Below are 26775 nucleotides of genomic sequence, written 5' to 3'. Positions count from 1 at the left end.
AGACTGTGCTTCAGGAAAACTAGCCACTTTCTAAGGGATAAACAATAGACATCTACTTTATATAAAGCAGCTCCTAACATAAATTTCATTAATCTGCATTTAAGCTGAGCTAAAGTTCACTTCTTCACCATTTAATTCATTGACTATATAAAATAATCTATGAGGGGTCATTAATGTAAATAAATAGTACAAGTAAGAATGAGGATATGGAAAGGAATGAAGTCTATTTAAGAGACAAAATGCTTTAAAAAGTTTTAGCACACTAATTGTTAATACTTAAGTAGATACTGTAATTTAAAACCATAAGATTGTAAAGCAATTAGCCTCCAATTAAAATAAATAAATTCATACTAAAAAATTTTTTTAGAAGAGAATAGAACTTTAGAAATTCTCCAGTTCATCTTTTAGTAAGTGAAGAAAATAAACCTTCGAGAAGTCAAATAAGTTGTTATTGTCTAAAGAAAACCAGAAGTTAGCGAAAGGGCTGAAACTAGAACTCAATTCTCTCTTTCCACTGAATTAGGCCTTTTTTCCCCTAAATTAGTCTAATCTATTTGTTAAAAACAGGTCCTGACCTCTAAAACATTGCTAGTAGATGTTCTTTATTTTTTTTAGGAGTTCTTTATTACTGTATTTACATGAAAACAATAAAGGCATATTTTTAAAATATTCTGTAATTTAAGTTTGTCCTTAATTTAAACAAGATGCCTTTCTTTTTCCCTATCTTCAAATTAGTTTTAATGAGTGGGATCTGACTGCATTGCAATTACATGGAGTATGAAGCACCCTGTAAGTCCAATATAAGCTCTTCTTATAAAGAACTGATATTTAGTCATTTAAACAAATTGAGTGACTATTATGTATCTGATACTGTCCTAGGTTTCAGAGATACAAAGATAAATATAAATAGCCCTTTTTAGCCTTCAAGGAGCTTTTATGTTCTATTAGCTATCAAGGTTTAGTCTCTGAGTTTCCTATTTTATTCTTTAACTTTTCATTGTTGAAAATTTCAAAGAAGTTTACATGTGTTAACAGATGAAAGAACCCCCAGGTATCCATGGCTTAGCTTCAATAATTATTAACTCATCATCAATCTTATTTCAATGATACCTCCACCTAGCTATATTATTTTGAAGCAAATTCCGGACATCACATAATTTCATCCATAAATATTTTAGGGTGTGTCTATAAGATAAAAGGATTCTTTAAAAATCATAACTATATTACCATTATATGCCTTAAAGATAATAATTTTTAAAAATTTTAAAAATTATTCATTTGGCTGTGCTGGGTCTCAGTTGTAGCATGTGGGATCTTTTAGTTGTGGCATGTGGGATTTAGTTTTCTGATCAGTGATCAAACCAGGACCCCTGCATTAGGAGTGTGGAGTCTTAGCCACGTACCACCAGGGAAGTTCCAATAATTTCTTAATATCATCAAATATTTGATCATTATTCAAATTCCAATTATCTCAATATTTTTTTTAGTTTAAGTGCCCTTCAAATGGATTCATAGAACCTAGGCAAAACTTAACCATACATGTAGGGGTAGAATTTGTATTATAAGAAAAGTTATGTCATCAATATAATATTACCTCAGTTATAGATGGTTCCCAATGAATTTAGCTGAAAAAATACTATACCTCCAGGTACAAAGATACAAAGCAAAAATGAAGTAGTGGTACACTATTAAAGACTTTTTGTTCAAGCAGAGACAAGAGATGAGTGATATTTCTCTGAAAGTCATCTCTACTCAAGATCTTGAATAGTTTTCTTTTAAATTATTAGGAGTAAATGAATTTTGTGAATGAAAAATAGGTGACCTAATTCTTCCACAAACTGTTAAGTTCTTGATATTGTATGCCACAGAAACTGTGAGCAGAAAGACATTTGAGTACTCCCAGCTGAGCTGATAGAAAATCAGAATCAACAAACCAATCAGGTTATTTATGTTTCTGTGGGAAAGTAAGAAATACATCTTATATGTAAGTCTCCTGTTAACAAAGGGAAAAACAGACTTCCCTGATGTCCAGTGGTTAAGAATCTGCCTGCCAAAGCAGGGGACATAAGTTGGATCCTTGGTCTAGTGAGATTCCACATACCACAGGGCAACTAGACCCATGAGCCACAACTACTGAAGCCTATAATACAGAGTCTGCACTCTACAACAAGAGAAGCCACCGCAATGAGAAGCCCTTGCACCACAATTAGAGAGTAGCCCCCGCTCACTGCAACTGGAGAAAGGCTGCATGTAGCAACGAGGACCCAGCACAGCCATAAATAAATAAATGGGAAAAACAGATGCAATATCATAATGAACTCATAGCTAACGTTACTGAGGGCATGGTAAGGGTCTGGCAATATTCTAAGTGTTTTGCACTTATTTATTCATCAAGTCATCACAGTAACCTCATAGCGTAAGTATTATTATTATACCCATTTTACAGATGGGGAAACAGAGGCCCAGACTACATATCTAATAAGTGGCAGAGCCAAAATATAAATCCAGGAAGACTAGCCCCAGAGTCTATGTTGCCCTTACCCATTATATTATATATTTCTCAATATTAGGTTTCTAGTGAAAGTTTTTCTATTTTTTTTTTCTAATGGTGAATACATCATTTCTGTTGAATTATAACTTACTTGTTTTCACATTCTGGCATTTGAGAAACTCTTGGAAGAAAAAGACGAAACAAACACCTGTATGATAAAGTAATAAAAAAAGTGATGCTTAGAAAATCAAGTTAGTAATCTTGATTACCCCAGATGGAAGTAAGAAAAGAGAGGGGAAAAGGAGATTAATTATTTTATTTGTAAGTCTTTGTATGCCTTAATGGTTGCAATGAAAACATACCAACTTTGTAATTTTGGAAGAGTAATTTAGTAAAATAATTTTAAAACGAAAGCATTGCTTATTAGACATTCTTAAATAGTTCCACAGTTTATATCACTGCCCCAAATCACCTGCTGGAATATTAGGCATAGTGTACAAGTCTTTTATATTTTTCTTTCTATAAAGGAACCTGGAACTGGCCTTTGGGTTCCATATAAACTAGGATGAGTACTTTTTGAAGGGATCTGGAAGCATGATGACAAATGGACAAAATAAGGTATTTTGTGAAGTTTCAAACCTTAAAAATCTTTAAAAATAAAAACATTATCAATCATCCTGGATGATTTTAGATATTTATCTGACTAAACATATGCAATTATCTCAAGACTCCCAAGACTCCTTCTGATATTATTATATCTGTGATTCTATTTCCCTTCAGAAGAGCGGTCTCAAGTACAGTTGGCCAACAGGATAATCACTACAGAACCCTTCTGGTTTTCAGTTTTTCCACTAGCATATTCTCAGTTACATCATTAGGGGTTACCATTACCTCAGCCTCCTTTGCCTCATTATTTTATGTAAAAGTTCCCTTTTGATAAATCATTTTCCTTCATAGAAAGAGATAAAGAAAAGATCAGATTTAACTGATACGTTATTTTTTTTTTAACTTTAAGCATTCTTACCAAATTTCCAATAGCATTTTTCACAGAAATAAGAGAAAAAAATCTTGAAATTCGTACAGAACCACAAAAGACCCTGAACAACCAAAGCAAGCTTGAAAAAGAAGAAAGTTAGAGCCATCACATTTGTTTTCAAACTATACTACAAAGCTAATAAGAATAGTCACATAGACCAATGGAATAGAATAGAGAGCTCAGAAATAAACTCACCTATATATCATCAACCAATATTTGACAAGGGAGACATGAATACTTAATAGAGGAAATATAATCTTTGTCAATAAATGGTACTGAGAAAATTGATATCCACACACAAAAGAATGAAACTGGACGCTTATCTCTCTCTACACAGAAGACATAGATCAAAATGGATTAAAGACTTAAATATAAGACTTAAAACCAACTAAAAAACAAACAAATTTTTAAAAAAGAAAAAAAAATGTAGAAGCATAAAACTCCTGGAAGAAAACACAGGGAAAAACTCCTTGATAATGACTTTTTGGATATGATACCGAAAGCACAAGCAACAAAAGCAAAAATGAGTTAAAATGAGTAAGTGGGGCTAAATCACAGTAAAAATCTTCTGCATAGCAAAGGAAACTATCAAAAAATGAACTCCTACAGCTCAACTGCAAAATACAATCTTATTTTAACATGGGCAGAAGCCCTGTACAGATATTTTTCCAAAGAAGGCACCCAAATGGCCAACAGGTACATGAAAAGATGCTCAACATTATAATCATCAGGGAAATGCAAGTCAAAACCACAATGAAATATCACCTCACACCTGTTAGAATGGCCATTATCAAAAAAAAAGAGAGATAATAAGTTTTGCAGAGAAAAGGAAACCCTTGTGCATTGTTGACAGGAATGCAAGCTGGTACAGCCACTGTGGAAAAAGAGCATGGAGGTTCCTCAGAAATTAAAAATAAAACTGCTATACAATTCACCAACCCAACTTTGGGGTATGTATCTAAAAGAAAGGAAATCAGTGTCTTGAAGAAATATCTGCACCCCCATGTTCACTATAGCATTATCTGCAATAGCTAAGACATGGAGACAACCTTAAGTGTCCATCAATGGAGGAATAAAGAAAATGTAGTATGTGTACTTGCACACACACACAGGAATATTATTTAACTAGATAAAAGAAAGTCCTGTCTTTTATGACAACATGGACAGACCTTGAGGGCATCGTACTAAGTGAAATAAGTCAGACGAAGAAAGACAAGTACTGGATTATCTCCCTTATATGCGGAATCTCTTAAAAAGAAAGAAAGAAAGAAATAACAAAAAAAGGAAGAAATCCAAACACACAGAAACAGAGTAGAATGATGTTTGTTAGGGCCTGTGGGTGGAGAAAACGGAGAGATGTTGGTCAAAGGATATAAACTTCCAGTTACAAATTGAATACAGCTCAGAGATCTAATGTACAGCATGGTGACTGTAGTTGACCACACTGTATTACATACATGAAGGTTACTAAGAGAGTAAATCTTAAACGTTCTCACCACATACAATCTAGTATTCTGTGAGGTGATGGATGTAATCTTATTGTGCTAACCATTTCATAATATGAATGTGTATTAAATCACCAAGTTACATACCTTAAACTTACAAAATACCACCATTTGTCAGTTATATCTCAATAAAGCTGGGGAAAAAAAAACCACTTGGTACTGTAGGCATTGTTTTAGCCTGAAGCCATCAGTACTATTACAGCAAAATTTATAGACCAAGAGTAACATGTATAGAGGAAATGCTTTTACATCCACAGGATGTGGATTACTTACTTTAAAGCTGTAAGAACTTGTGGCGGCTCTTCCGAATATTTAGCTAAATTTTCCAAAGCTTTTACTGCTACAACTTGTTGGCCATTCTAAAAAGGATAAATATGACATGTTAAATTACATTTCAAAATGATACATTTCAAAATGATACAAAATACTGTCTATATTCCTGCCCATTAAGGACAAGAAAAAAATCTAAACTTGTCTGTTTTGTATTCTCAAAAGAGTTGCTGCAAGATGGTAGAAGGATTACTCATTGAAAAAAATTTTACTAAACAGGTTCATATTGGCTGCAGAAAGCCACTCCTCTCTATCCACAAATACTCATAGCCTTGCCAACACTGCCTTGACTCCACTAGGACTAATCTTACTGTGCTCTTTATTCCCGTTTATCAGCAGTAACCAAAAGAACCCCAGACTCTGAGATCACCCTCATTTCCAGCACCCTAATCCACATAAGGGTTTCCCAAGTGGCTCAGTGGTAAAAAATCCACCTGCCAATGCAGGAGACACAGGATTGATCCCTGGATCAGGAAGATCCCACTCCAGTATTCTTGCCTGGGAAGTCCCATGGTCAGAGGAACCTGGTGGGCTACAGTCCATGGGGTCGCAAGAGTCTGATACAACTCTTTTTTGACTAAACAACAAACTTTTCTAATTCACTCCTTTTATCACTCCAGCAATCCTTCAACTGCATTAAGATTGCCAATACATTGACACTACTAACATTTCACCATTCCTAATCTCTTTGAAGTTCTCCTCTGTATCTAGTTTAAATTCCATGGCGATTCATTGTAACCATTTCCTTCTTTCTTGATTTTCCTGCCCCTCTTTTGCTTTGTTGTGTTCATCTGGCAAAACTGTTATTATTGTTCAATCACTAAGTCATATCAGCAAACCGAAGCCTGGTTAAATTCAACTTTCTAGTCACTTTTGTGCCTGTATACATGCAGCTGAAACTAGCCAGATAAAAACCTGTACAACTATTTATTTTAAATTTTCATCAAATGGACCTTACTGCTACAAGGCAAGCATACCACATACCCTTGCCATTCACTTTTCTGATTTTCTGGATGATTAGTTGACATCTTGTCTTCTTTTCTCAAGTCCCCAACACCTCCTCTCCTATTCTTACTCTCAGGTGATGACCTTGTTTCCCACTTCACTAAGAAAAGTGAAGCAGTTAGGAAAAGAAGTTCCACAGATTCCCACTACCACATCTACTCACACACCAGGAACCACAACCACATACTCTGCCTTCTCAACTGTTATCATAAATGAACTGTCCATGTTTCTTCCTACTTGTTGTTGTTCAGTTGCTAAGTCATGTCCAATTCTTTGCAACCCCATGGACTGCAGCAAGCCAGGCTTCCCTGTCCTTCATTATCTTCCTGAGTTTGCTCAAACTCATATCCATTGAGTCGGTGATGTTTCTAACCACTTCATGCTCTGACTCCCCACTTCTCCTTTTGCCTTCCATCTTTCCCAGCATCAGTCTTTTCCAATCAGCTGGCTCTTCACATTAGGTGGCCAAAGCATTGGAGTTCAGCATCAGTCCTTCTAATGAATATTCACAGTTGATTTCCTTTAGGATTCACTGGTTTGTTCTTCTTGCAGTCCAAAGGACTCCCAAGAGTCTTCTCCAGCACCACAGTTCAAAAGCATCAATTCTTTGGCACTCAGCCTTCTTTATGGTCTAACTTACATCCATACATGACTACTGGAAAAACCACAGCTTTGACTATATAGACCTTCATTGGAAAAGTGATATCTCTGCTTTTTAATACACAATCTAGGTTTGTCATAGTTTTTCTTCCAAAGAGAAAGTGTCTTTTAATTTCATGGCTGCAGTTAGTGTCCACAGTTTCTTTGGAGCCCAAGAAAATAAAATCTGTCACTATTTCCACATTTTCCCCTTCTATTTGTCATGAAGTGATGGGACTGGATGCCATGATCTTATTTTTTTTTAATGCTGTGTTTTAAGCCAGCTTTTCTTCCTAGAGCCAAACCCTAAAATTATACACTTGTGTCCATTACTGTTTAATGACATTAGTCTAACAACTTTCATTTTTGTAACATTGCCAACTTTTGTTCTCTAACTGGGTCATTCCTATCAGTATATAAGCATTCTCATCGATCCCATTTCAAGCAAATAAACAAACCTCTTTATCCTACTTCTCTCACCAACTACTACCCAACTTCTTTTCTTTTTCTTGCCCAACTTCCTTTCTTCCCTTTGTAGTAAACATTTCTACAGAATTGTCTACATTTATTGCATACAACTTCTTTCCTTCAATTCTCTCGAGTCTACTGTAATCAGGCATTTGTCCCACCTCGACCAAAACTGCTCTTGTCAAACTCACCAACGACCAACACATTATAAATTCCAATGGCCAATTATCAGTCCTCATTGTATTTGACATATCAGCAACAATCAACATAGTTAATCACTTTTTCCTCCTTGAAACACAGCTGCCTTCTAAGACACCACGCCATCCTTGTTTCCTCCTACCTCATGGGTTGTTCTCTTTCATTAATTACCCTTTATTGGTTCCTCTCAGTTCAGTTCAGTTCAGTCACTCAGTAGTGTCCAACTCTTTGAAACCCATGGACTGCAGCATCCCAGGCCTCCCTGTCCATCACCAGCTCCCGGAGTTTACCCAAACTCATGTCCATTGAGTCAGTGATGCCATCCAACCATCTCATCCTCTGTCGTCCCCTTCTCCTCCTGCCTTCAATCTTTCTCAGCATCAGGTCTTTTCAAATTAGTCAGTTCTTCACATCAGGTGGCCACAGTATTGGAGCTTCAGCTTCAACATGAGTCCTTCCAATGAATATTCAGGACTGATTTCCTTTAGGATGGACTGGTTGGATCTACCTGCAGTCCAAGGGATTCTCAAGAGTTTTCTCCAACACCACAGTTCCTCTGAACAGTTACTGGTTCCTCTGCTTTTCTCCAAACCATTAATATTTGAGAGCTCCAGGCTCAGTCTCTGGTCATCTTCTCTATTTCATTTATACTCACTTCTTTGGTGATGGTACCCCAGTCTAATAGCTTTATATATCATCTATATATTAATGACTCTTAGCAAACCTTTACGGAACCTTTCTCTTCAGCCCAGACCTCTTTCAGAACGCCAGGGCTTTATCAACTGACTACTTGGATCTCCATTTGGATGGTCTAACAGACATCTCAAATGCATCATGTCCAAATCGCACTCCTAACTGTCCTCCCAACTCTGCTATATTTGCAGCTTCTCCTAGTTCAGTTGATGGCAACTCCTTTTGATCACCCAGTCTCTTTCTCTTATATCCTTCATCTATCAGCAAATTTTCTTATCATTTACCTCCATTGTTATCTCCCTTATCTGAGTCACCTTAATCTTTTCTCTGGATTACTTTAAAAACTTCCTAATAGGAATCCTTGCTTCCACCTTGGCTCTTCTTTTCTGGCCTATTCTCAGTATAACACCCAAGAGTATTTCTGTTAAATAAAACTCACATCATGTCACGACTCTGTTAAAAACACTCCAATGTCATTCAGAGTAAAACTCAAAGTACTTTCACTAGTCTGTAAGGATCTATATAATCCAGACTCTCTATTATCTCTCTGACTTGATCTCTCACTAATCCCACCCTTTATTTACTCTAGCCATACTGGTTTCCTTGCTACTCCTGGTACCTACCTTATAGGCTTCAAATTGGTGTTACCTCTGCCTGGAATACTGTTCCTCTTCACTTCCCTCATATATCTACAGGGCTAACTCCCTTACCAATTTCAAGTCTTCATACAGTGTCATCTTCTTGATGAGACCTATCCTCATCACCCTATTTGAAAAAAATAACTCACACCAATTTCAGCCCATTCCCATCCCTGATCTGCTCTATTAAGACTGCTCTATTTTTTCTATATTGCTATCAATTTCTAAAATATTATGTAATTTCTTATTTATTATGCTTATTAATATTTTCTTTCCTCCGGCTTGAATGTTAGCTCCAAGAAGGCATATCAATGTTTTGTTTACTTGTTTATACTAAGAGCCCAGAACAATGGTTGGCACATAGTAGGTACTCAATAAATATCTGCTGAATGAATGACAGTCTCATTAGTACTTGAAATGCCTCCTTAACACTAAGTGAAAACTAGATTCCACTCTTGTTCTTTTGTAGAAATTTATTAAATTTCTTGGGCTTGGCTCAGGAAAAAATACTTCCATCCATCTTCTAATTCAAACTACTTTGGGTTTCTTCCCCCCTGATTCTTTCTCTTCTATTAAAATTATTAGCTTTTCAGAAATATAGTTCCATAATTCTTCCACCACCTTTCTTCTGCTTTCCATCAGATATAACTTTATAAACCTTCCTTTAAAAATATATTTGCTTTTGGGTTCCCCATTACAGATTCTCTCTCATTTTCTGCACAAACACATCCTGTATCCACATCTGCCAAATATTTTTCCTCTTCCAGGAGTTTTATTATCCTATTCATTAACATCAAAACACATCATTCAAAACTATATTCAGCTATTACTTTGAGCAAGATACTGGACTGGGTACTAGAAACATGGCCCTCAAGTGTCAGGAAGCATTTAACAGGAAGCTTCCTGTGTGCTGTTTTGGATCTGTCATGAATCCTCTGTTCCTTATTAATTCCCAAATATTCAGGAATTAAGAGGGGTGGCAAACTGCTCCCAGGGCTGAGGAATGTATGCATTTCCTTCGTTAGTTTTTCCATACCGTAATAAGTAACTATTTACAATCCTCTTCCTTTTTATGAACCATACAGTGAAAGTGATTATCTACAACCCTTTCTCTTTGATATAGATTGCCTTATGTTTCCTTGATAATTTGTAAGTCTGGACTTTTGATCTTTATCTTTGCTGAACAAAGCTACCTTTAAGATAGTATATATACCCACACTATGTTGAATAAAACACCTTTGCTCCATCAGAGCTTGGGTCCCCGTGTCTGTCTTTCTCTCTCTCTCTCTCCGGCTAATTCTCTGGAGCATAGAAACCCGTCATGCTCACTCTCCTGCCCAGGCTTCTAAGACCCTCTCGAGAAGGTGCACTGTGCCTTCACCCCCTCGAGACGGCGCCCAGTGACTTCATGAGCAACGCAAGCCCTGTGTCAAGGACTTAATTGGTTTTCTGCATAAACCAGGGAATATCAGCCTCTCTCTCTCTTTTACTTTCTTATCGTCAACTCCGGACCACCAGGTTCTGGTCCATTAAAGGACCTCAGCACTCAAAGATCTTATAAGTCAAGTTGGACAATCCATGCATTAGCAATATAACGCAGTATAATATAGACCAAATAAGTAGTATACACATTAAAAATGGCAATTCAGAGTAGGAGAGCACTGAGAACTAGAATTGATTTGGGATGTCTATACAGTGGAAGAAAATCTTAAGTTGGGAGTTTGAAAAAGGTAACAATTAAATAAGAACATTTCTTAAAAGATAGAATGGTGTAAATAAGACACGGAAAAAGGAATGTGATTGGTCTGTTTGAGAAACACTGGATGTGGTTGGAGTTACAGAAGTCTTATGCGTCCACTATTCTAGACCCTGTGCCTAAAGTAATAGTGGCTTATATCACTATGATGATGATACAGGGGAGTAATATGAGATAAAGTAGAAGAGACAGCTGTGGCCAGACTGTATATTGTTAATAACAACAAAAAACTATTAGATCAAGCTTCTTTGATTACAAATCACATTTTCAGCCATCTTCTCAGTTAATCTTCACAATAATCCTGGAAGTAGGCATTATCTTTATTGCAAAATGATGAAATTAAGATTCAAAGAACTTAAATATTTCAGTGGCAGAGCCAGAACTCAAACTCAGTCCAAGAGCTTGACAGTTGCTACAATGCTTTTTCAAATCCTATATATTACTAAGACCAGAACTTTGCCAATAAAAAAAGGAGGTAAAAGTTATTATTGCTTCCAAACTAAAGTTCTTTTTTGGTAATCAACTAAAAAGGTCCATTAAGGTTCAAACTTTTTTTTGCAAACCAATGAGATAGATACATCTCCAACTAAATAACTATTTTTTTGCATAGTATAGCATTTTAAATCTCAAGTTTCTATTAAAAGTTAATGTTTTGCTATGTGTAATTTTCTACTGTTTTAAGAACAAATATCTAACTTAACTTTGTTTTATTTACTTTAAATCATAAAAAAATGAAGAGAAATAAAGAAATTCTACAACCAAATTTGGTGCGAAAATAATGAGGCAAAATAGATGATAAAGAAAAGCCTCTCCTGTGCCTAACTGATGATGATTCCATCATAACAGTCTCTGAAAATGGAAAAGAGGTAAAAATCTCGTAAATGGGTACATAAGAATTACCTCTAAAGCAAACTGGGCAGCCAAACTGAAAAGCATGACACCTGAACTTCTCTTTGTAGATGCATTATTCTCATGTTGCTCTTCATTCATCAATAAATACTCTAAAGTGATAATTGCCTGCAAAGCTGAAAAACAAGGAGACAATTAAAGATGAGATAGTCTTATCAAAGATAATAGCTATCTATGGTTATTATACCACAATGACTTTGGAATTCATTTTAAGAGTACTAGTATCTTATTAATTTTCAAAAGTCACCTAAATAGCTAAACTGTTAAGGAGGACTTAAAAGTCAGAAAAGTGCCCAACTGAGCAGTTCACCTCTTTGAATTTATTCCATGGATATACCTGCAAAAGTGAATAAAAACATACAAATATATTCACACAGCAATTTTTATAAGAGTAAATATCCTAAATTTAATCAATAATGAATGTGATAAATATAATTTGGTACATATAATACAGAATAGAGTAAAAAAAATTATATTACATTTCATTATATGCCTTAAAGGTAGGCCATGGTAAGTTAAATATATGTACTATAGACCTTAAGTAACAACTAAAATAACAAAAGAAAAAGTTATAGCTAATAAGCCAAAGAATGAGATAAACATAATGATAAAACACAACCCAAAAGAAAGCAGAAAAAAGAAAAATGGCACCAAAGACCAGAAAAGACAAACAGAAGAACAAGATGCTAAATTTAAACCTAGGCATATCAACAATCATGTTAAAATATAAATGGTCTAGATGATCCATTTAAAAGACAGAGAGAGACTGAATTAAAGAAAGCGACTTTTAGCGATAAGCAACTAACAAAAAACATACTTTTAAAGCCAAAACTGGTTAAAACAAAATGACAGGATAATATACACTCTGGTAGAGGTTATCAAAAGAAAGCTGGAGTGGTTATATTAATATCACACAAACAGGTAAACATAAATTCAAAAATTCTCAACAAAGTACTAGCAAACCAAATGTGATAACACACTAAAAGATCATACACTATGATCAAGTGGGATTTATCTCTGGGAGGCAAGGATTCTTCAATATATGCAAATCAATCAATGTGATACACCATATTAACAAATTAAAGAATAAAAACCATATGATCACCACAATAGATGAAGAAAAAGCTTTCATCAAAATTCAATACCAATTTATGATAAAAATTCTCCAGTAAGTGGGCATAGAGGGAACCTACCACAACATAATAAAGGGCATAAACAACAAACCCACAGCTACCATTATTCTCAATAGTGAAAAACTGAAAGGATTTCCTCTAAGATCAGGAACAAGACAACGGTGTAAAATCTCACCACTATTATTCAACATATTCACAGAAGTCCTAGATACAGCAATCAGAGAACAAGGAAATAAAAGAAGTACAAATTGGAACAGAAGTAAAACATTCACTGTTTGCAGATGACCTGATTCTATAAATAGAAAACTCTAAATATACCACCAGAAAACTACTACAACAAATCAATGAATTTAGTAAAGTTGCATGATACAAAATTAACACAGAGAAATCTCTTGCATTCCTAAACACTAACAATGAAAGATCAGAAAGAGAAATTAAGGAAACAATCTCATTTACCACTGCAACAAAAAGAATAAAATAACATAAGAATAAATCCACCTAAGGAAGGAAAAGGCCTGTACACAGAAAACTGTAAGATATTGCTGAAAGAAATCAAAGATGATATAAATAGATAAAAGATATATCATGTTCTTTGATCAGAAGAATCAATATTGTGAAAACGACTATACTACCCAAAGCAATCTACAGATTCAGTGCAATTGCTATCAAATTACAACATTTTCCACAGGACTAGGAAAGAAAATTTTACAATTTGTATGGAAACAAAAAAGACCCTGAATAGCCAATGCAATCTTGAGAATGAAAAGTGAAGCTGGAGAGATCAGATTCCCTGATGACAGATTATGTTATAAAGCTACAGTCATCAAGTAGCTTTGTTTTCTACTGGCACAAAACAGAAATGTACAGCAATGGAACAGGATAGAAAGTCCAGAGATAAATCCATGCACTTATGGTCACCTAATCTGTGATAAAGGAAGCAAGAATATACAGTGGAGAAAAGACAGCCTCTTCAATAAGTGGTACTGGGAAAACTGGACAACTATGTGTAAAAGAATGAAATATAACACTTCCTACCATGCACAAAAATAAACTCAAAATGGATTAAAGACCTAAATGTGAGACTAGACACTATAAGCCTCTTAGAGGAAAACATAAGCAGAACACTCATCGACGTAAATCACAGTAGGGTCTTGTTTGAACCACTTCCTAGAATTAAAAAAAAAAATGAACAAATAGGACCTAATTAAACTTAAAAGAACATAACTTCACTCATCTCACACACTAGCAAAGTAATGCTCAAAATTCTCCAAGTCAGGTTACCACAATACATGAACTGTGAACTTCCAGATGTTCAACCTTGATTTAGAAAAGGCAGAGGAACCAGAGATCAAATTGCCAACATCTGCTGGATCATCAAAAAAAAAAAGAGAATTCCAGAAAAATATCTATTTCTGCTTTATTGACTACACCAAAGCCTCTGACTGTGTGGATCACAATAAACTGTGGAAAATTCTGAGAGAGATGCGAATACCAGATCACCTGACCTGCCTCTTGAGAAAGGGGAATCCTCTTGCATTATTAGTAGGAATACAAATTGATACAGCCACTATGGATAACAGTATGGAGGTTCCTTAAAAAACTAAAAACTACCATATGACCCAGCAATTCCACTACTGGGCACATACCCAGAGAAAACCATAATTCAAAAAGATACATGCATCCCAATATTCACTGCAGCACAATTTACAACAGTCAGGACATGGAAGCAACCTAAATGTCCATCAACAGAGGAATGGATAAAGAGATTTGGTATATATAGACTATCGAATATTAGCCATAAAAAAGAATGAAATTGGGTAATTTGTAGAGATTTGGATGGACCTAGAGACTGTCATACTAGTGAAGTAATTCAGAAAGAGAAAAACAATTGTATATTACTGAATATATCTGGAATCCAGAAAAATTATACAGATGATCTTATTTGCAAAACAGAAGTAGAGACAGAGATGCAGAAAACAAAAAAATAAACACCAAGGTAGCAAAGTGGCGGGTTGTATGAAGTGAGAAATTGGGATTGACAGTTCAGTTCAGTTCAGTTCAGTTCAGTCGCTCAGTCATGTCTCACTCTTTGCGACCCCATGGCCTACAGCACTCCAGGCTTTCCTGTCCATCACCAACTCCCGGAGTTTACTCAAACTCATGCCCATTGAGTTGGTGATGCCATCCAACCATCTCATCCTCTGTTGTCCCCTTCTTCTCCCACCTTCACTCTTTCTCAGCATCACGGTCTTTTCAAATGAGTCAGTTCTTTGCATCAGGTGGTCAAAGTATTGGAGTTTCAGCTTCATCATCAGTCCTTCCAATGAATATTCAGGACTGATTTACTTTAGGATGGACTGGTTGGATCTCCTTTAGTCCAAGGGACTCTCAAGTGTTTTCTCCAACATCACAGTTCAAAAGCATCAATTCTTCGGCACTCAGCTTTCTTTAAGGTCCAACTCTCACATCCATACATGACCACTGGAAAATCATAGCCTTGACTCAGTTCAGTTTAGTTCAGTAGCTCAGTCGTGTCCGACTCCTTGCGATCCCATGAATTGCAGCACACCAGGCCTCCCTGTCCATCACCAACTTCCAGAGTTTACCCAAACTCATGTCCATCGAGTTGGTGATGCCATCTAACCATTTCATCCTCTGTTGTTCCCTTCTCCTCCTGCCCCCAATCCCTCCCAGCATCAGAGTCTTTTCCAATGAGTCAACTCTTCGCATGAGGTAGTCAAAGTACCGGAGTTTCAGCTCCAGCATCATTCCCTCCAAAGAAATCCCAGGGCTGATCTCCTTCAGAATGGACTGGTTGGATCTCCTTGCAGTCCAAGGGACTCTCAAGAGTCTTCTCCAACACCACAGTTCAAAAGTATCAATTCTTCGGCGCTCAGCTTTCTTCACAGTCCAACTCTCACATTCATACATGACTACTGGAAAAACCATAGCCTTGACTAGATGGACCTTAGTCGGCAAAGTAATGTTTTTGCTTTTCAATATGCTGTCTAGGTTGGTCATAACTTTCCTTCCAAGGAGTAAGCGTCTTTTAATTTCATGGCTGCAGTCACCATCTGCAGTGATTTTGGAACCCCAAAAAATAAAGTCTGACACTGTTTCCACTGTTTCCCCAACTATTTCCCATGAAGTGATGGGACTGGATGCCATGATCTTCATTTTCTGAATGTTGAGCTTTGAGCCAACTTTTTCACTCTCCTCTTTCACTTTCATCAAGAGGCTTTTTAGTTCTTCTTTGCTTTCTGCCATAAGGGTGGTGTCATCTGCATATCTGAGGTTAATGATATTTCTCCTGGCAATCTTGATTTCAGCTTGTGCTTCTTCCAGCCCAGCGTTTCTCATGATGTACTCTGCATAGAAGTTAAATAAGCAGGGTGACAATATACAGCCTTGACGTACTCCTTGTCCTATTTGGAACCAGTCTGTCGCTCAATGTCCTGTTCTAACTGTTGCTTCCTGATCTGCATACAGATTTCTCAAGAGACAGGTCAGGAGGTCTGGTATTCCCATCTCTCTCAGAATTTTCCACAGTGTATTGTGATCCATACAGTCAAAGGCTTTGGCATAGTCAATAAAGCAGAAATAGATGTTTTTCTGGAACTCTCTTCCTTTTTCCATGATCCAGCAGATGTTGGCACTTTGATCTCTGGTTCCTCTGCCTTTTCTAAAACTAGCTTGAACTTCAGGAAGTTCACAGTTCACATATTGCTGAAGCCTGGCTTGGAGAATTTTGAGCATTATTTTACTAGCATGTGAGATGAGTGCAATTGTGTGGTAGTTTGAGCATTCTTTGGCATTGCCTTCCTTCAGGATTGGAATGAAAACTGACCTTTTCCAGTCCTGTGGCCCCTGCTGAGTTTTCCAAATTTGCGGGCATATTGAGTGCAGCACTAGTTGGACCTTTGCTGGCAAAGTAATGTCTCTGCTTTTTAATATTCTATCTAGGTTGGTCATAACTTTTCTTCCCAGGAGCAAGCGTCTTTTACTTTCATGGCTGCAGTCACCATCTGCAGTGATTTTGGAGCCCCCCAAAATAAAGTTTGTCACTATTTCCACTGTTTCCCCATCTATTTGCCATGAACTGATAGGACCAGATGCCATGATCTTCATTTTCTGAATGCTGAGTTTTAAGCCAACTTTTTCACTCTCTTTCACTTTCATCAAGAGGCTCTTTAGTTCTTCTTTGCTTTCTGCCATAAGGGTGGTGTCATCTGCATATCTGAGGTTATTGATACTTCTCCCAGCAATCTTGCTTCCAGCTTGTGCTTTCTCCAGCCCAGCGTTTCTCATGATGTACTCTGCATATAAGTTAAATAAGCAGGGTGACAATATCCAGCCCTGATGTACACCTTTCCCTATTTGGAGCCAGTCTGTTGTTCCATGTCCAGTTCTAACTGTTGCTTCCTGACCTGCATACAGATTTCTCAGGAGGCAGGTAATGTGGTTTGGTATTCCTATCTCTTTAAGAATTTTCCAGAGTTTGTTGTGGTCCACACAGTCAAAGGCTTTGACATAGTCAATAAAGCGGAAGTAGATGTTTTTCTGTAACTCCTTTCTTTTTTGATGATCTAACTTGGGGATTGACATATATACACTGTTGATACTATGTATACAATAGATAAGCAATGAGACCCTATTGTATAGCTCAGGGAACCCTACTCAGTGCTCTATGGTGACCTAAATGGGAAGGAAATACAAAAAGGAGGGGATATCTGTATATGTATAGCTGATTCACTTTGCAGTACAGTAGAAACTAACACAATACTTTAAAATAACTATACTCCAATAAAAACTATTTTAAAAAATAATGGACAAAACAGATTTCAGAACAAATAGTGCCAGAGGTTATTTCATGATGATAAAGGAATCAATTTATTATGATGACCTAACAATCCTGAATGTTTATGCATCTAATACCAGAAGGAAAAACTGATAGAACTGCAAGGAGAAATGAACAAATCCATAATTATAGTCAAAGTTTTCAATGAAGGCTCTCAAATAATTGACAGACAGGTAGACAGAGAATCATCACGGATATTTATCATTATTAGTCTATCTGACCTGACTGACATTTATAGAACACTTGACCTTACATCAGCAAAATATACATTCCACTCAGGTATACAGGGAACATTTACAAAGAAAGACAATACTCTAGTCCATACAACAAGCCTCAGTATATTTAAAAGGATTCATACAAACTTATGATCATAGACTGAAACAGAATTAAATTAAATTAATAAAAAAGTTCTCTGAAAAAAATTCTCTGGAAATCTACAAATGTTTCTAAAATAAATAGCATAGTTCTAAATAATCCATGGGTTTACACTGGAGTCAAGTCACATTGAAAAATATGACTGAATTAAAATGAAAACACAATATATAAAAATTTGTGGACTGTCACTAAGGCAGCACTTAGAAGGTAATTTATAGCATTAACTGTTTACATTAGACCAGAATAAAGGTCTAAATCAATAACCTCAGCTTTCAACCTTTGGAAACTAGAAAAGAAAGAGCCAATGAAACTCAAAGTAAGTAGAAGAATGGAAGTGATAAAGATCAGAAAATTAATAAATGAAACAGAAAACAGATGGACCTTAGAGAGAAAAAATAGAGAAAAATTAATGAAACCAAAAGCTAGTTCTTTGAGGTCAATAAAACTGATCAACTTACAGCCACTGACCGGGAGGAAAAGAGAGAAGATGCTAATTACAGATATCAAGAATGAGAAATATGACATCACTTTAGAATTTACAGATGTTAAAAGGATAATATGAATGACATAATGAATGATTTTAGGCCAATAATTTCAACAACTTAGATGAAATACAAATTTCTTGTAAGACATAAACTACCAAAGCTCAGGAAATAATAGATAACCTGAAGAATTCTATTATCTATTAAAGAAATTGAGTTTATAATTAAAAGCTTTCTCACAAAGAAAATTCCAGCCCCAGATGACTTCACTGGTGAACTCTACCAAACATTTAACAGAAAAATAACACCAACTGAGCAACAAAAACTCTACTAGAAGATGTAAAAACGAAGTGTATTTTCCAATTCATTCTATGCAATAAGCATTACCCTAACAGGAAAAGAAAACCAGAGACCAGTATCACTCATGGACACAGGCACAAATATTCTTAAATTATTAGCAAATCAAATCTAACATTATATTTAAAAAAGAACACATCAAGACCAAGTGGAGCTTATTCCAGGAAGGCAGCACTGGTTCAACAGTTGGAAAATCAATATAACTGACGATACTAACAAACTTCAAAAAACTGATCATTTCGTTTGCAAATGTTTTCTTCCATTCTGAGGGTTGACTTTTCATTTTGGCTATGGTTTCCTTTGCTGTGCAAAAGCTTTTACGTTCGATTCAGTCCCATTTGTTAATTTTTGCTTTTATTTTCATTTCTCAAGGATGTAGATTGAAAAAGATCTTGCTGCTATTTACGTCACGGAGTGTTCTGCTTACATTTTCCTCTAAGAGTTTTATAGTATCCAGCCTCATACATTTAGGCCTTTAATCCATTTTGAGTTTAGTTTTGTGGATGGTGTTAGGGAGTGTTCTAATTTCATTCTTTTATATGGAGCTGCCCAGTTTTCTCAGCATCACTTATTTAAGAGACTGTCTTTTCTCCATTGTATATTCTTGCCTCCTTTGCAACAGATTAGGTGTGTGGGTTTATCTCTGGAATTTCTATCCTGTTCCATTGATCTCTATTTGTTTTTGTGCCAGTATGGATTAATTTTTCCAAAAATACACAAACAGCTCATGAAACTCAACATCAAAAGACAACCCAATCAAAGAGTAGATGGAAGATTTAAACAGATATTTCTTCAAAGACGACATACAGATGGCCAAAAAGCATATGAAAAGATGCTCAACATCACTAATTATTAAAGAAATGCTATAAAACTACAATAAGATAGTACCTCATACCAGTTAGAAGGGCCATCATCAAAAAATTTATAAACAATAAATGCTGGAGAGGACATGGAGAAAAGTGAATCCTCCTACAGTGTTGGTGGGAATGTAAACTGGTATACACACTATGGAGAACAGTATGGAGGTTCCTTAAAAAATTAAAAACAGAGCTACAATATAATCCAGCAATCCTACTCCTGGGCATCTCTCCACAGAAAACCGTAACTCAAAAAGATACATGGCCATTCACTGCACCATTATTTACAATACCCAGGACATGGAAGTGACCTAAATGCCGATCTACAGAGTAATGGATAAAGAAGTTGTGGTATAAATATATAATGGAATATTACTCAGCCACTAAAAAGAATGAAATAATGCCACTTGCAGCAACATGGATGGACCTAGGGATTGTCATACTGTGTGAAGAAAGTCAGACAGAGAAAGACAAATAACATGATAACACCTATATGTGGAATCTAAAAAAAAGGGTACAAAAAATTTAAAAAGGGTACAGATGAACTTATCTGCAAAACAATAATAGAGTTACAGACGTAGAAAAGAAACAAGAAACTACTAGGGTGTAAGGGGAAGGAGAGACAAAAGATTGGTACTGACATATACACACTACTGTATATGAAAGCAATAACTAATAGGGACCTACTGTATAGAACAGGGAACTCTACTCAATACTCTGAAATGGCCTATATTGATTGGTAAAGAATCTAAAAAAGAGTCAACATATGTATAACAGACCATCTTGGTTGTACACCTGAAACTAATACAATATTGTATTAATACTTTAATTACTATTAAAGTATACTCCAATAAAATTTTTCTAATTTGATAATTTCAATAGATGTAAAAAAAATCTTGACCAAATTCAACATCCATTTCTGATTAAAAACATCTAGGAAACTGGAAACAGAAGGGAACTTCCTCAAGCTGATAAAAAGTATCTATGAAAAACCTACAGCTAACATCATACTTAATGATTGAAAATTGGATAGTTTCCCTCTAAAATCAGGAAAAAGTCAAGGATGTCTGCTCTTTACCAATTTTACTCAACACTGTGCTAGAGATTTTAACAAGTACAATAACGCATGAAAAACTGCACCCAGATTGGACAGAAAGTAGTAAAATTGTCTTTATTAGTAGATAACATTACATCTACAAGGAAGCTACTGGAAGCAATAAGTGAATTTAAAAGTCTTTAGGATACAAGATCAATATACAAAAATCATTTGTATTTCTACATACTAGCAATGAACAATTAGAAACTCCCAAGTTTTTCTCAAAATGCCATTTGAAATAGCATAAAATATACAGTATACTTATGATAAAAGATAGAAAAGATCTCTGAGAGAAATTAAAGAGCTAAATAAATGGAGGTATATAACTCCATTTCACAGACTGGAAGATGTTGATTCTCTCCATACTGATGTATATATACATTCAATAGAATCTCAATCAATATTTACTTTTGTAGAAATTGAAAAAACTGATTCTAAAATTCACAGAGATGTACAAAGACTTAACCCAAACAATTTGAATGAGAAGAATAAAGTTGGAGGACCAATACCACCTGATTTCAAATTTACTATATAGTTACATTAATCAAGACAGTGTGGGAATGGTGTAAAGATAAATAGATCAGTGGAACACAATGAAGAGTCCAGAAAGGGACCCATACACATATGACAGCTGATTTTCATTAAAAGTATAAAGGAAATTCAGTTGTGGAAGGACAGAACTTATAAATAAATGAAACGAATGATTAGGTAGCCATGTGCCAATAAAGGAACTTCAATTCATACCTTAAATCAAAAAAATGCAAAATGGATCACAGAACTAACCGTAAACTTTAAACCTAAAACCACAAACTTTCTTGAAGAAAACGGAAAACTTTTTGTGATCATAGATTAAGTAAAGATTTCTTAGTTACAATACCAAAAAGATCCATAAAAGAAGAAAAAATATTAATTAGACTTCAAACTTGTCATGAAATTCACTAAGAAAATAAAAAGAAAAAATTATAAAACACATATCTGATAAATAACTTGTATTTAAAATATATAAAGAACTTTCAAAATTCAATAAGAATATAAAAGCTCCTTATCTAAAACTGGGTAAAAGATTTGTACAAACACTCCACCAAACAAGATGGATGGATGTCAAATATTAGATATTATGTAAATACTAATTATAACCTTATCATGATATCTCAACCTGCTAATTAGGATGACTAAATAAAATTTCCAGTGGACAATTCCAAGTGCTTGTAAGGATGCAGATCAACTGGAACTTTAATACATAGCTAGTTAGAGCATAAAACTGTAGAGCCATTTTAGAAAAGAGCTTGGCAGTTTCTAACAAACATATACTTATCATATGACCCAGCAAACATATTCCTCGATATTTACCCTAGAGAAGTGAAATCTTGTCATTGCACAAAATCTGTAAACAGATGTTTATCACACCTTTATTCATAATCACCCACAATGGAAACCATTTGAATATCCTTCAACTGGTAAATGCATAAACTGCAAACGTATAATGTATACAATTCATTGATACTTATGAAATACTACTTAGCAATAAAAAAGAACAAACTATATCAGTATGAATGAGTTTCAAAGGCACACACAACAGTTTGAATGAGTTTCAAATGCATTATACTAAGTGAAAGAAAAAAATCTTCATACTATATGAATTCATTTATATGACATTCTGGAAAAGGTAAAATTATAAGAGAGAAATGAGATTAGTAGGAATCAGGGCTAGAAGTAGTGGGAAGGAGACACAACAAAGGGGCATGAAGTTAATTTTTTGTTCTATATCATGATTATGGTGCTGGTTACATGAGTATATGCAATTGTCAAAATTAACAGAATTACTAATATAAATAAATCTCATAAAATCATACACTAGGCTATAATAAATTTTATTGTACATATCTTCAGTAAAAATGACTAAAAATGATCACAGATAAATGGAGAAGAAATAAAAAGACTGAGCTTATGTTATGCTTAAAAGGTAAAATAATTTTAATAGAATGTTAAAAGAAAAAGTTTAACAGGAAATCTGGTTGTGTGGGGTTATTTTTTTGCTATTTCTGTTGACAAAAGTTTCAAGTTCTTCTATACTTCAGCATAATATATCAAGAAAAATAAATGCCCAGAAGTATCTAGTAAAAACTTTAATAATAGACACTGACAGCAATATTAACCTTGATAAAGAGCTGATTCCAATTTGTTATTCCTTAATTAATATACAGGTATACTTTACTACCCTAGAAAACTTCTTTTTCAAAGAAAAAATATCTTTTTCTTAGAGTGAATAATGAAGTCCACTGCACATACAGTAGTATTCATAAATAGTTGCCTAACTGGATTAATATAAATTCTGTTTGAGCCCATTAACTCAAGTTTCTCAATTTCTCTCCTTGTACCTTTAACAAAGGGCAACCAGTCTGGAGTTCACATTGCTCCAGGATTTGCTCAGTCATCCAGAGTTGAGCAGGAATAATATCACAGCATAGGGAAACCTATAACCAAGTCAAGATACCCATGTGTGCAGACAACTAGCAAGGAAACTATGCTTAACTTAATAGAAAGGACAAAGCACTAATGGGATAAGGTTCATGTTAGCAATTTTAACACTGTCAACTTTGTGGAGAGAAATTCCATTTTCAGGGCCAAATATCTCACTGATAACCTCGCAGGCTAAGTGAAAACAATTAAAAGGTATCCTGGAGACTTCCATTCTCGAAAAACAAATTTTTAACTGACTCAATTATAATTTCTCCCTGCCCCCAGCTTTTTAAGGTTAATTTTTAATAGGTTGGTTCAAATGACAAAGTATAAAAAAGTCTACAGTGACAAGACTTCCCCCCAATTCTTGTCCGATATCTGCCTAGTTCCTATTCCTTCAGTAGGTAGACCTTCTGCTTTTCTTTTTATGCAACCTTCCATAGTTTCTTGTTGCATGGTTGTATCATCTTTACATAGCGAAGCAAGCATATATATACATATATATATATATATCCAACTCCATTATCTTAAAGACTACTTTTTTCTTTTATGGTCAAAGATGATTATTCTTTGTGTTAATAGACAAATATAACTTATAATTGACATTTATACCTCTGCCAGAGTTGCCCTCCACGATTGAAATCTTGAATATATAAAATTGAGTGAAAATATTTCTAGGATCATGTTGTGCAGCTTTGATAACCGCCTCTTTAGCCTGAAAAAAAAAGAAAAGGAATATTAGTGTGCTTTCATAAAACATATAAGAAAGACCTTACCATATTTTACTAATGCTATCAATATAGTCACAATGGCTTAGGGACACTCATAATGAAAAGACATGAACATAAGAAAAATCTTTAAAGAACTGTTCTATCACAATGCAATAGAAATCAAGAATTCTGCCCCTGAAAACACGGCACATCATATATGTCAAACCAACAAAACACATTTTATATGTTAAACCTACTTAAAACAAGCAAAAACGTTAGATAACATTTTTTTTTAATTCCAAAAGCAACTGACTAGTAAAGCAATTACCAAGAAATATCTAAGGAAAAGTGAGGTCCCAAAGAAATAAATTGAGATTTAAAGCCATTTAAAAAATTTATTTATTCATCTATTGGCCATGCTGTGCAGCATGTGGGATCTTAGTTCGCCAACCAGGGATCAAACCCGCACCCCTGCATTAGAAAAATGGAGTCTTAACCACTGGACCATGAGAGAAGTCCAGCCACTTTCTTTTCCTGGTGGGCATTTGTAAACCTAGGCAAATGCTAACTTTAATTTAGCAAAACTAGCTCAGGAAAATAGACATCAAAACTCAAGGGACCATACTCTTAGGCTAAGAGTAAATCAGAAGTAAACTCACTTTTATCCACATTCTCAGGAGACTGCAAAAAGTTACCTTGGTTCTGAGAAGAATGAAACAAAACACGGTAGGGAGAACCAATCCCTAAGGTATAATATGAACAGACTCTCTCATGTATCTACAGCCCCAAATCATATTATATGGGACGCCAAAAGATATCAAGCTATGAATTTATCTTTCATTGATATCAAACAGGGAGCTGACTGTGGCACAGACCATGAATTCCTTATTGCCAAATTCAGATGTCAATTGAAGAAAGTAGGGAAAACCACTAGACCATTCAGGTATGACCTAAATCAAATCCCTTACGATTATACAGCCATATGAATCTAAGGAATGTGGAAAGGCCTTCTGTGAGAAGTCTCCACTAGTTGTACATCAGAGAATCCATACTAGGAAGAAACCTTCCAAATCTGCTGAGTATGGGATAACTTTTTCCCAGAAATCACAGAGGATCACATACCAGAGAACACACACAGGGGAGTAACACTCCAAATACAGTGACTATGGGAAGGTCTTCTGCCAGCAGATATACCTCACTGGACATCAGAATTCATTTAAGATAGAAACCTTATATACTGATTATATATTTTGCAGCCAAAGATGGAGAAGCTCTATTCAGTCAGCAAAAACAAGACTGGGAGCTGACTGTGGCTCAGATCATGAACTCCTTATTCGCAAATTCAGACTTAAATTGAACAAAGTAGGGAAAACCACTAGACCATTCAGGTATGACCTAAATCAAATCCCTAAAAATTTTACAGCGGAAGTGAGAAATAGATTCAAGGGACTAGATCTGATAGACAGAGTGCCTGATAAACTATGGACGGAGGTTCATGACATTGTACAAGAGACAGGGAGCAAACCATCCCCAAGAAAAAGAAATGCAAAAAAGCAAAATGGCTGTCTGAGGAGGCCTTACAAATAGCTGTGAAAAGAAGAAAAGCGAAAAGCAAAGGAAAAAAGGAAAGATATACCCATTTGAAGGCAGAGTTCCAACGAATAGCAAGGAGAGATAAGAAAGCCTTCCTCAGTGATCAGTGCAAAGAAACAGAGGAAAACAATAGAATGGGAAAGACTAGAGATCTCTTCAAGAAAATTAGAGATACCAAGGAAACATTTCATGCAAAGATGGGCTCAATAAAGGACAGAAATGGTAGGGACCTAACAGAAGCAGAAGATATTAAGAAGAGGTGGCAAGAATACACAGCAAGAACTATACAAAAAAGATCTTCACAACCCAGATAACCATGATATTGTGATCACCCACCTAGACCCAGACACTCATTTAGGCCCACCTAGATGCAAAATCAAGTGGGCCTTAGGAAGCATCACTATGAACAAAGCTAGTGGAGGTGATGGAATTCCAGTTGAGCTATTTCAAATCCTGAAAGATGATGCTGTGAAAGTGCTGCACTCAATATGCCAGCATATTTGGAAAACTCAGCAGTGGCCACAGGACTGGAAAAGGTCTGTTTTCATTCCAATCCCTAAGAAAGGCAATGCCAAAGAATGCTCAAACTACTGCACAATTGCGCTCATCTCACGTTAGTGAAGTAATGCTCAAAATTCTCCAAGCTAGGCTTCAACAGTATGTGAACTGTGAACTTCCAGATGTTCAAGCTGGTTTTAGAAAAGGCAGAAGAACCAGTGATCAAATTACCAACATCCGTTGGATCATCAGAAAAGCAAGAGAATTACAGAAAAACATCTACTTCTGCTTTGTTGACTATGCCAAAGCCTTTGACCGTGTGGACCACAACAAACTCTGGAAAATTCTTAGAGATGGGAATATCAGACCACGTTACCTGCCTCCTGAGAAATCTGTATGCAGGTCAGGAAGCAACAGTTAGAACTGGACATGGAACAACAGACTGGCTCCAAATAGGGAAAGGAGTACATCAGGGCTGGATATTGTCACCCTGCTTATTCAAATTATATGCAGATTACATCATGAGAAACGCTGGGCTGGAGAAAGCACAAGCTGGAAGCAAGATTGCTGGGAGAAGTATCAATGACCTCAGATATGCAGATGACACCACCCTTATGGCAGAAAGCAAAGAAGAACTAAAGAGACTCTTGATGAAAGTGAAAGAAGAGAGTGAAAAAGTTGGCTTAAA

At 35.5% G+C, this 26775-nt stretch overlaps 1 protein-coding gene across 1 annotated transcript in view; it reads right to left on the bottom strand.

Annotated features, from left to right (window-relative positions):
• The window catches only part of TEX11 (testis expressed 11), a 239607-nt gene that overhangs the window by 68786 nt on the left and 144046 nt on the right, over positions 1–26775 (bottom strand). The window contains exons 17-20 of the mRNA XM_040265735.1: positions 23899–24001; positions 11660–11784; positions 5306–5391; positions 2643–2699 (exon numbers count right to left, since the gene is read on the bottom strand). Of these exons, the coding sequence (XP_040121669.1) occupies positions 2643–2699; positions 5306–5391; positions 11660–11784; positions 23899–24001 (371 nt within the window). The remainder of the gene's footprint in view (positions 1–2642; positions 2700–5305; positions 5392–11659; positions 11785–23898; positions 24002–26775) is intronic.

The sequence above is a fragment of the Oryx dammah genome, unplaced genomic scaffold (assembly GCF_014754425.2).
Source record: "Oryx dammah isolate SB20612 unplaced genomic scaffold, SCBI_Odam_1.1 HiC_scaffold_23, whole genome shotgun sequence".
Taxonomy (NCBI): Eukaryota; Metazoa; Chordata; class Mammalia; order Artiodactyla; family Bovidae; genus Oryx; species Oryx dammah.
This window is presented reverse-complemented; position numbering and strand designations above follow the sequence as displayed.